The sequence below is a fragment of the Rutidosis leptorrhynchoides genome, chromosome 4 (genome assembly GCF_046630445.1).
Source record: "Rutidosis leptorrhynchoides isolate AG116_Rl617_1_P2 chromosome 4, CSIRO_AGI_Rlap_v1, whole genome shotgun sequence".
Lineage (NCBI taxonomy): Eukaryota > Viridiplantae > Streptophyta > Magnoliopsida > Asterales > Asteraceae > Rutidosis > Rutidosis leptorrhynchoides.
In genome coordinates, this window is record NC_092336.1 from 121,338,817 (window position 1) to 121,351,571 (window position 12,755).

The 12,755-nt window shown below is 34.4% G+C and overlaps 1 protein-coding gene across 1 annotated transcript; it reads left to right on the plus strand.

The window, feature by feature from the left end:
- The first annotated feature begins 5,269 nt into the window (after positions 1-5,269).
- On the plus strand, positions 5,270-11,822 carry LOC139845018 (probable RNA-dependent RNA polymerase 1). Its single transcript, XM_071835234.1, has 5 exons — positions 5,270-5,404; positions 6,808-7,348; positions 7,808-9,654; positions 9,762-9,912; positions 10,770-11,822. Exons 2-5 carry the CDS (start codon positions 6,827-6,829, stop codon positions 11,604-11,606), a joined length of 3,357 nt encoding a protein of 1,118 aa, XP_071691335.1. The 5' UTR covers positions 5,270-5,404; positions 6,808-6,826; the 3' UTR covers positions 11,607-11,822.
- The last annotated feature ends 933 nt before the right edge of the window (positions 11,823-12,755 follow it).

The following is a 12,755-nucleotide window of genomic DNA, read 5'->3' on the forward strand; positions in this document are numbered from 1 at the left end:
CTTGTTTTTACATATGTAGTTCATTGTTAATATACTTAATGATATGTTTACTTATCATAATATTATGTTAACTATATATATATATCCATATATATGTCATCATATAGTTTTTACAAGTTTTAACGTTCGTGAATCGCCGGTCAACTTGGGTGGTCAATTGTCTATATGAAACCTATTTCAATTAATCAAGTCTTAACAAGTTTGATTGCTTAACATGTTGGAAACATTTAATCATGTAAATATCAATTTCATTTAATATATAAGAACATGGAAAAGTTCGGGTCACTACATATTAAACACCCGTTAAATGCTAGCGCTACTAGCCCGAGTGGGGATGTCAAACCCTATGGATCCATATCTAAGATTCGCGTTCACCGGTTCAAAAACCAATGACTAAACGTTACCGAGCTAAAGGGAATGTTTATGCCGTTATATTACCCACACATATATAAGTTTAAGTACTCGTGCCTAGTATGTAAAACATAAAATGCGCATGTATTCTCATTTCCCAAAATAAGTTAAAGTAAAAAGGGAATGCTATAACTCACAATGATAAAGTAGCGGTAAAGTATGACTCGGGAAATAAGCAAGTGTGTAGGTCCGGAAAGTCCTCAACCTAAGTCAAATAGTACTAAGTCAGTAAATCGTCCCAAAAGTTTTAAATGTATGTAAATTAGGTCTTAAGGGTCATCATCATTCATCATTAAACAAAAGGTGTAAAGTAAGTTTCTTTCAAGTATAGAGTTTAAAACAAAGGCTGAGTTCGATCAGTCACCACGGCCTCTATACCTACTGAAATAAGGTGAAACCAGTGGCCATGGCTCCATATATGAGTCCTCTAATTGTGGCAAAAATTCCAGAAGCAAACTCGTCTTCGTTTGACCGTGGCGACGGTCTAAGTGCGAGTAGGTCAGAATTTTCAGCACAACGTTAAAAGGACATAGTGACGATCGGAGGGCCATAAATCCTAAACCGTAACTCGGATTAGGACGAGTCCTAAATGAAAAGTTATCTACTCGAATAGAGATATCTGAAAATCATCTTTATAGTAGCCCAGGTCGTATGGGTCAGACACAGAAACAGTAAAACAGTAGGTTCCGGTGGTTCTTGGTACTCGATGCTTATCACGGTTCTCATCCTTGATGCATATAGCTTCAAGTGTACAACTCGTTGATGTGTTTGCATCATCTTGACCAAGGTTTCACCATCATAACATTTGTATAAGTCCAAGACATGTAGCACAACTCATTTAAGTGTTGCAAGTGTTTTGATGAACCAAAGTTACATCAAAGTCTTAGATCCGACACATACATGAACTATAAAAGTAATATTAACCAAGTTTTGACTATTATGACACAAGTGTAAGTCTAAGACATGTTGCAAAACTCACTTAAGAGTTGTATGAAGTTTGATGAACCAAAGTTACATCAAAGTCTTAGATCTAACACATACATGAACTTTAAAACTAATAATAAGTTACAAACTTGAAAGTAAACTTATGAAATCAAGATCTTAAGTTGTAGAACATAGTTCTTAGTTAGATCTTGAAGATCCTAGACCCAAAAGTCTAGACCTAACATAAGTGTACAAAGTTATAGTTAAAGAAAGCTTACTTACATGTTCTTGAACTTTCAAAGTTAACTTTAGTTCAAGAAAGTATGAGATCAAGACTAACTTGTAATACTTGACCATTTAAACTAACAAACATGAATTAAAGTGCATAATACAAAGAAATAAACTAAATAAACAAGTAATAAGTTCATGGGTTTCATACTTTAAAGATTCAAACCAAAGATTGATCTTTAAGAAAGTAAACTTTTAAGTTTACTTCATGAACACAAGTATGATACTAACTCATGAACTTACAATCTTTTAAAACAATAAATGTAGAACATAACTAGTAAGTTAAGTTCTTGTGTGTTCTTGTAAATACAAGATATTATGAAGAATTAAACTAGGTAGTTTGATTCTTGTAACAAGTAAATAACAACTAACAAGACAAGTAACTAACAACATCCAAGAACAAGTAACAAACAACAACAAAGAATGATGATTTAAGGGGTGTTGGGCTACGGTTTTAGTGAAGAAAAAGGAAGAGAAATTAAGCCTTGTTACTTACAAGAATGGAGAGAAAAAAAGGAGAGAAAATGGAAGTAGCAAGTAAGTGTGTATGAAGTGAAATGAGCTTAGTGAAAGAAGTAACAAGTAAAATGAAAAGAACTCTGCCATATACAACCCCAAGGTGACGGTTTGCATCCAAGAAGGGAGGAGGAAAAAGTCCACTAGTTTAATGCATGTAAAAGTCTAAAAAGATGGATATTAGAGGTGTTTTTATGGAAAGAACAAGTAACTAGATTCTCTTTGAATTTAATCCATCTAGTTGTAACTTAAATGATACTTACATGTGTAATTGGGCTAATAAGTCCATTTAGTTAAGTTGAGTGGGCTAACAAGTCCATTAAAGAAGTAGGGTGGGCTTTCAAGTCCACTAATACAAATAAAAGCCCAAGTTCCATTAATTAACAAATTAATCCAATAAAGCCCAAGTAATTAACTAGTAACCATAGTTAATTAAAATGATTAATAAAACTTAATCATGAATGTAAATAATATCTTAAAATATTATTCGTGTAGTGTACGTATGTCACAAGGATGTTTCGGGCATTCAAAAGTCATGTATGATCAATCATGGTAACGAGTAAATGTAATAAAATACATTCGTTAAATCACAAGTATTAATAATAACAATTATTAATAAATAAACGTTGGAAAATCCAGGGTCGTTACAGGGGGTATAGCTCGTGAGGTCAAACTAGTGTTTACCATCTCCGTTGTGTCTACATACTTTCCTACAATATTGAATCACAATATTGATATGTGAGCATTCATATCTTGTCTTTTATATATTAATAGTGTATCCATGTCTAGTGCTCGAGTATATATGTTTATGCATGTTCGTATGCTTTAATTTTGTCGTTAGATTGTTTATGATGAATCACGAATTTGATACATATGCTACTGATATAAAGTATATGATATGCATGTTTTTGGAAAGCTGGCAAAAAATTATTAACTTTTCATTTAGAAATCGCGTGATTTCGATGAACGGATTAAAAGATATGGTCAACTGAATTATGTTTGACGTTAATTGAAATTGTGTTTGAAACTGTAAATTAATATTTAAACAACTTGTCTATGAAATTGATAAATTGGATTTTTAGATATTACTAATATAGTAAATAAATTTCTATATAAAGCACGTTTTTTTTGTTGATCAATTGTCAAAGTTGACTGTCTTATCATGTTTTAAAACTTTATAAACACTATAATCTGATTTTACAAGTATTGGGAAACTATATGAAATGTTAAAATATATTCAATTGCCATGATCATTCAAATATAATATAACTCCTGAAATGAATAATGTTTTGAGTTTGATAAACTATAATTCGTTCAACTATCAAAACTTATACTATGTTAATATAATAAACATGTATAGATTTAAAGATCATATTGAGTCAGGTTGAATTTTTGAGATGACTTTTGTTAACTTTTGTATGACGGTCTCGAGCATTGGGATTGTGATACACTATGACCCGACCTAGCTTGTTAGACATGTATTGACCAACATATGTTCTCTAGGTTGAGATATACGGTTATTTTGCATTCCGAGTTTCGGTCACATTTCGGTGAATGACCTTATGTGCTGCTAAGGTGAGTTTCATTTGCTTCATTTTTAATTGCTTTTGCAATCTATATTTTTGTGTTGAGAATACATGCACTTTATTTTAAACGCAATGGATACAATTACATACTAAATTCTACACTGAGTTTGAACCGAAAATCCCTTAGCTTTGGTAACTAGTAACTGCCAGTTATAAGAACTGGTGGGCGTGAATAGTTGTATATGGATCCATAGGGCTTGACATCCCCGTCCGTTCCAGGTATAGAGACCCTAGCCTGAACTATAAAGCGGACGTATGCTATTTGAGTTTAGTACACGCTGGTTTGCGTGTATTGTACATGTTGGTTGCATGTATGTTAAAACATGGTACTTATTATATATACGTTAAGTTTAGTTACTAGGGTGCTCAATCTTGTAGAATATTTTGATAAACGTTTCTGGATGAAACAACTGAAATCTTGTGATCCACCTTTATATACAGATTATGCGCAACATTAAAACTATGAACTTACCAACCTTTGTGTTGACACTTTTAAGCATGTTTATTCTCAGGTTCCTAGAAGTCTTCCACTGTTTGCTTATACGTTATACAAGCTATGTGCATGGAGTCATACATGCTTTATTCGAGAAAACTTTGCATTCACAAAATCATCACCATGTATCTTATTTTGATTGCATTGTCAACGGATGTAGTATCGTAAACTATTATTTACGGTGATTGTCTATACGTAGAAATCATCAGATGTCAAAAACCTTGGAATTAGATATTCATTTATGGTGTACTTTTCTTTTAAAAGAATGCAATGTTTACGAAACGTATCATGTAGAGGTCAGTACCTCACTGTGAAATCAATGAATGATGTATTCGTCCAAATGGATTTGGACGGGTCATCACAGTGTAAATATATAATTTTATTAAAATAAAAGAAAATAATTTCACCCGAATTTTTAACGGGTCCTATCTTCTCGCTCGGTGCGAAGTTAAATTTGTCCGAGACCACCGTTCAACTTGAAAAAATCTGACGAACACAACAGGACTAACTACGCGCGAAACGGAAATCGTTAAAAAAACACTAAATATTTCAGGCTATATTTCATATCGCTCGGTGCGAGTTAAATTTTTCCGAAATCATCGTTCAACTCGAAAAAATCTAACGAACACAACGGGACTAACTACGCGCGAAACGGACATCGTTAAAAAACACACTAAATATTTCGGGCCATATTTCATACATATACATACACGTACAACAAACAACTCAACCTATTAGATATATTAGGTACCAAAAAACATATATCCAAATTCGACCGCGCGTTGAATACAAACGCAGTAACTCGCGGTCGAATTTTTTTCTAGTTAAAAACTAATATCAACATTATTCTTTCTTCAATTTTAATTCATTTATTACTCCGTATATTTATATTATTATATTATTTTATTATTATTATTGTATTATATTTGTGTTGTACGGAGTAATTGTATCTGTATGTATTGGATTCGAATATTTTGGACGAGGATAAAAGGCCCGAATCATCCGCACTACACAACAAACCAATCAGAACCTTCTGGAAGAGATGAAAAGCATGATTGCTTGACTTGCCATTGACGATTAAACTCTCCTTTATCAGTCGATATATATGTACATATACAAAGAGATATATCCGAGTCAGCAAAATTCAAGCTTTACGAACATCATCATTATCATCATTCACTAGCAGGTACACCGCTCTTTACCATTACATAACATCACTATTAATTTTCCGTTACTTCGTTTTTCATCAGTTGTTAACGCATTTGCTACTGATTAATTACTGCAAGTAGACTACTTTTTACTGTCATTTGGGGTAAAATTAATCTACTTGATTTGGTGAGGATTTTTCAAAAGCAAAAGCCAAAATAAGAGTAAAGTTTTGTTAGGTCCCATAAATTATGGAGTTTATGTTTATATTAAATTAAATTAAATTAAATTGTCTGTTAAATATCAACGTTTTCATTCGAATATTATTAATGATTAGTTACTTATTTTATACTCCTAGTTATATGTTTGATCTTTGATGTAAAATTTGTCACTTTCATATGTGATCTGCAATTGATTCTAAGTTAATATTTCAATTTATGTTTCCAGTTTCAAGTTTCTGAATAGCTTGATAATATACAAAATTGGTAAGTTGCTAAATTTAGGGAGGTATACTTTTCTTATTTATTTTCGCCTATATAAAAGAAACATCCACCAAACTGAATATAGATATAGATCCAAAGAAATTTAGTGGTGTAAGTTTTTTTTTTTTTTTTTTTTTTTTTTTTTTTTTTTATTATTTATTTTTTATTTACTTAGATTGCTTAGGAAGTTTTGACTATGGGATGGCAAAAAGACCCGCACTCGATGGGTGAACCCGAAACCCGACACTTTTGGGTCGGGATCGGGTTTGGGTATTCGGGTCGTGGGCTAGGTATGGGGATGGTTTTAATTTTTTTGCTGGTTCGGGTATGGAGATGGATTTAGATATAAACCCGCATACCCGACCCGTATACCCAATCCATACACCCGACCCGTAGAGGATTCCAATTTTTTTAATAACAATAATTAAATTTGACAATAATAATATAAGTTACAATGTGGTATTTGTACTATCATTCGATATTTATAAATATTCATTTAGATTTAATACTCATTTTAATAACATTATTGAAACAAAAATTGAAATAGACGCATGGTGAATGGGAATATGTATTATCAAAGATATTCGATACTCGCGATAAAACCCGGTAACTCGAGTGTTAGTAAGTAGATGGAGATACCCGTTTACCCGTGGGGAAACCCGATAACCCGATGGTTAGTAAGTAAATGGGACCCGACGGGTATGGGTCCGGGTTTGGGACAGGGTTTCTTAACCGGGTTCGGGTCTGGGATTACCTAAACCCGGCCCAAACCCGACCCGATGCCATCCCTAGTTTTGACATGTCATTACAATGTATATAAGTGTTTATACTTAAATTGCTTAAAAAATTAGTAAATTTTTCAAAAGATTATGCATTATTTAATTAGTTATGTAAGATGTGATTACAATGTGGACATGTGGTTACAGTTGCTGATTATATGTTGTATAATGTGAAACTGCAGTTGAAAACTTTTTTGCTGTATGGGTAAGAGTAAGACAGTTGACATTTCGGGTTACCCGTGGTTAGTACCCGCGGATGACGTTAAGGCGTCTCTGGAGCGGTATACGGGTATAGGCAGTATTGAGGCTCTAGAAGTAAGACAAAAAGTTGGAGCTTCGAGAGCGCGTGCGAGAGTTCAATTCACGACCAAAGATAAAGTGGACCGTATAAAATATTTGGCTAACCAAAAGCAATTATGGTATGATCGGTCATATTTGAAGGCTTGGGATAGGGATGTAGACCTTGTACAGAAGCCTAGGCAATTTGCACATGAAATGGAAGGTGTAACTCTTCGTTTTGGTTGCCAGGTGTCGAAGGAGGTTTTTTCTGTTCTTTGTGAACTGAAAAATGCTTCAGTGAAATTCGGATTTGGATTAAGGAAGTTATACTTTGGTGTCTCAAAATCTTTTACTAGTTACAAGCTGCAACTCTCATATGAGAATATCTGGCAAGTTCAACTGCATTCTTCGCGTTCCCTTCCTGCAAGTTATCTTGTAATTCAGGTTAGTTGAACAATGAATTATATAAGGTGTTGTTTGTTTTTCCGTTTATAAATCTTATTATGTCGTTGTCTTCGCGCTGAATTATATAAGGTGTTGTTTGTGTTTCTGTCTGCAGATCTTATTATGTCTTATGTTTTCGCGCTCGTTATGTTTTTGCGCTCGCAGATGTTTTTACTGTAGACTCTTTGTTTTAGAAGACATAAGATAAAATAATACTCTTAATTTGTCTACAACCTCGCAGACTTAGAAATATGCTCCAAGTGTTGCAGACGTGATTAAGCTAATTTGCAGACGTGATTAAGCTAATTTGCAGACCTTTAAAAACAATCATTCTTCACCATTCAGCATGCGGACCTTTAAACCATATCTTAAAAAACAAACACCACCTAAGTTTTCCTATCTATATTTTATTTTTCATCATACGTTAATATTAAAATCAATCGTCGTCTATTTTTGTAGCTATTTGGTGCGCCGCGTATATATAAGAAACTTGAAAACAACGAGTATAACTTTTATAAAGAAACTCCCGATGATCAGTGGGTTAGAACAACCGACTTTACTCCATCTTCTTCCATCGGCCAGGCCTCTCATCTTTGTTTGGAACTATCACATAATGATGAACTCCCTAACCTCAGTCGCTATTTTCCGTACTTTGAAGAAAGTAAACGTCCGTTCAACTTGGTGTCTGGTTGTTGTTTTTCTGAAAATTTGGATCTTGTTCCGATAGTTGGTCCTCCCCGAGGTTCATATCTGCCATATAATATAGTTTTCAAGATTTGTGCCTTAGTTCAGCATGGTTGCGTACCAGGACCAGTACTTGGTTCTAGGTTCTTTCAGTTATTGGATCCGCAGAATAGAGACATTGGTGCCATTGAATACGTTCTCGAGAAGTTGTATTACCTAAAAGATTGTTGTTATGATCCCGTTAGGTGGATTATCGAAGAATACCAAAAAAAGAATAGGCTAAGATCTCCTACTATCTCATTAGACTCTGGTCTTGTATATGTTAGACGGGTTCAAATAACACCTTCAAAAGTGTATTTCTGTGGGCCAGAGGTTAACGTTTCAAATCGCGTTTTACGCCATTACGCAGATTATATGGATAATTTTCTTCGTGTATCGTTTTTGGATGAGGAACTAGAGAAACTATATTCAACGGATTTATCCCCACGTGTAACTAATCAAAACGGCGATAGCAGAACCGCCATCTATAATAGGATTTTATCGGTTCTTAAAAATGGTATTGCCATTGGTGATAAAAAGTTTGAATTTCTCGCTTTTTCTTCAAGTCAGTTACGCGATAATTCTGCTTGGATGTTTGCTTCAACGGGTCGACTTAACGCTGCCGGTATAAGGGAATGGATGGGCGATTTTAGTAGTATTAAAAACGTCGCGAAATATGCTGCGCGACTCGGGCAATGTTTTGGTTCTTCGAAGGAAAGTTTAAGCGTTGCACATCATGAAGTTGAAAGGATTTATGATGTAGAAACTGTACGTTCTGGTACTAAGTACGTTTTTTCGGACGGAATCGGGAAAATATCAGAAGAATTTGCTAAAAAAGTTACCAATAAATGCGGTTATGATTTTATGCCGTCCGCTTTTCAAATTCGATACGGCGGGTACAAAGGCGTCGTAGCAATAGATCCAACTTCAACGAAGAAATTATCATTGAGACCGAGCATGTCCAAATTTGAATCAGACAACACGAAACTCGATATTCTCGCAATCAGCAAGTACCAGCCTTGTTACATGAACCGCCAGCTCATCACGCTTCTTTCGACCCTTGGGATCCCGGATCACATTTTCGAAAAGAAGCAAAAAGAAGTGGTTGACCTTTTAGATGCTGTTTTAAAAGAACCGTTGAAGGCCCAAGAGGCGTTAGATTTAATGTCACCCGGAGAGAATACAAACATTATGAAGGAAATGCTTGCGTGTGGTTATAAACCTAACGCGGAACCGTTTCTTTCAATGATGTTGCAAGTTTTTCGTGCAACAAAGTTGCTTGAATTGCGTACTAAAACGCGAATATATGTTCCTAAAGGAAGAGCGATGATGGGATGTTTAGATGAAACCCGAACACTTGAATATGGTGAAGTTTTTGTGAAGTTTTCTAGTGCGCCAAGTAGGCCGTTTTCTGACGATAATAGCGGATTTGGCTCGAAGCATCACAAAATTGTCGTCGGGAAAGTTGTGGTTGCTAAAAACCCGTGTTTGCATCCTGGTGATGTTCGTGTCTTGAAGGCGGTTGATGTTCGCGCGTTACATCATATGGTGGATTGTGTTGTTTTTCCGCAAAAAGGACCAAGGTAAAAATATACTGTTTATATGAAATTAATGTTTTTTTTTTTTTTTAATTGTTATGATATATTTCGGCTTATATATTTTTTTCCGCTATGTTTGAAAATAACTACAGGCCTCATCCGAACGAATGCTCAGGAAGTGATTTGGATGGTGATATTTACTTTGTTTGTTGGGACCCTGATCTTATTCCACCTAAGCAATTTGAGCCAATGGATTATACACCGGCGCCAAGTAAGCAACAGGATCATGATGTCACAATCGAGGTACAAAAGCTTTACTCGATATGTTATAAGTTTATCGCTTTTTGAACTCTCTGCTTATTTCTATTATCAAAGTTGTCTTTTTTATTATTCATCTATGTATCTTTATGATGTTATCTGTTAAAATATGGAGCTTAATGTCTTGCTTGAAGGGTGGTAATTATGGCCCAAGTACAAGGTATATTCTGACTAGTTGAGTGTCAACCTGCCAACATTTTATGGTCAATAACATTGTTGATGCAATTAATTCAAATGTGTACTACCTTTAAAGCTACAAGATGTTAATTAGTACAGTAATACCAACAATTTTTTTTTTTTGAGGAAAAATAAATAACATTGTTAATATTACCCTACTAGACTTTAATCTTTTGTAGCTTTAAAAGTAATAAAAATTTAGACTAATTGCGAAGGCAATGTTATGCATCAAAAGTCAATAGCATCATAACTCTCTTCTCCTGAAAATTATTAAACTTACATTTAATAATTTTATCTATTTTAATCATTTATAAAAAGCAAACTTGACCTGTATTTCTATGTTAATTCAGGGGGTGTTAGGTTTGTTAGTGTAATGGGTATCAATATGTAAATCCAACCCCTAGGTGGGTTTGGCTGATGCCTATTTTCTTGGGTTTGATACCCTTATCAAGAACCTAAAGTCCTAAACTCACAATCCAAACACATTGGATGAGAATGAAACCAGCCCAATGATAAGCGTTAGCGAGCCAACTTGACCTGTCCCTGGCCCCTTTGACCCGACCAAGGCACAGACTGATTACTAAACCGCCCATTATGCCACATTTAGTTGCTTACAAAGGTTTACAAATCTTAACATATTTCATTATTTTTGTTATCTACTTCAGGAAGTTGAGGAGTATTTCACAAATTACATAGTCAACGACAGTCTTGGAATAATCGCAAACGCCCACACAGTCTTTGCAGATCGAGAACCTCAGAAAGCAATGGCTTATCCATGTGTCGAGCTCGCAAAGCTCTTCTCAATTGCTGTTGACTTTCCCAAAACGGGTGTCCCAGCCGAAATACCCGCGGAGCTCCGGGTCAAGGAGTATCCAGATTTCATGGAAAAACCCGACAAAACCACATACGAATCACAAAGCGTAATTGGGAAGCTTTTTCGGGAAGTCAAAGACATCGCGCCCAAAAACAGCCCGGTCAACCCTTTTACACGTGAGGTGGCTAGGCAAACATATGACCAAGACATGGAAGTAGACGGGTTTCTTGATTATGTTGACGATGCTTTTGAATTTAAAACGGATTACGATTACAAGTTGGGTAACTTAATGGACTACTACGGGATTAAAACCGAGGCGGAACTTTTAAGTGGTAGTATTTTGAAAATGTCGAGATCTTTTGATAGGAGAAACGATGCTGAAGCCGTTAGTTTGGCTGTGAGGTCGTTAAGGAAGGAAGCTAGAAACTGGTTTCGAAAAGGACGAGGTGATGCTGATGTCACTGATGATAATATGTACGCAAAAGCTTCAGCATGGTATCATGTGACGTATCATCCCGCTTACTGGGGTCGGTACAATGAGGATATGTCGCGCGAACATTTTCTGAGTTTCCCTTGGTGCCTTCATGACAAATTAATTGAAATTAAGAAGCGAAAGATAGCGATTAGGAAGTATGCTGATTTCGACCGGCTTCAAAAGCAGTTTGGTACTACATTGAAGTTGGTATAATTACAGCTATTTAAGTTGTTATGAGGTATTTTATGAATTTGGTTTGATCTGTTTGTACATAAGTTTGCAAGTGTGGTTTTCTTTTTTATGGATTGTTGCTTTTTTATGTTTCGAATAAGTGTAAATTATGGTTATTTGGTTTTGGTCCAGTTGATGTTTTTGAATTGGATGTAACTGAAGTTTGTTTAATCAATGCTTATGTTGTTGCTATGCTAATATTTTTTTTTTTTTTTTTTTTTTTTTTTTTTTTTTTTTTTTTGCTATTTTAATTTATCAACAACATATATGTAATAATAAATTCTTGTTAATGCATGATCAAATCTCTTAATAAATACTATACGCCATAATCAAACAATATAAAATTACATTTCATACAATATATAATTCAAACAATATAAAATTACATTTCATACAATATATAATTCATCAAGATTCGCCACTGCAAACAAAAGATAAAATTCATTTTGTCCATTAATTCGATTTACTGTAAAAATGATTACTGGAAACTAAAATTTGTCAAATCTGTCATTATCCGTGATGTTATTGAGTTGATGCTAATACACAAGTTATGAGACAAGAATCAAGATATTGGAAGAGTTCGAATTAGAACAGTTTATGAAATGTAATTTAGCTTAAAAACATGCATGTAGGTCAAGGTCAAGGGTCAATCACTTGAAGTAGGACCATATGTCATAAGTCTTCAATTATTTGACAAATCGTTCACACCATGAGCATTTGAGTACAATGATGCATCATGTGAACGCAAACAATCAATCATTAATCGATAATGGGTTCTGATATTTTGTAGTCATGGATTGTTCTTCACGTTAGATTTACAATGTAAATGGACACAGTGCAACATATATGCATGTACTCGTATTTGTCTCCTTTGTGTTGGTTTGATACAAGATATGGGTTTAGAGATAATGTAATTTGTGGAAGTATAGTATCTAAAGCAGTGCCTTTTCAATAAATAAATAAAATAAAATAGTCTCTCAAGTCTCAAGTATATTGATCAGATTATTTCATTTTAAGTGTAAATTCTTCAAAGTTTATAAGTGATTAATTATTGACATGATAAATGAGTAATCCGTTATACTAGAATCAACCAAGGTTGGTTAAGAGAAATGGGGAAGCGCGCATATAGAA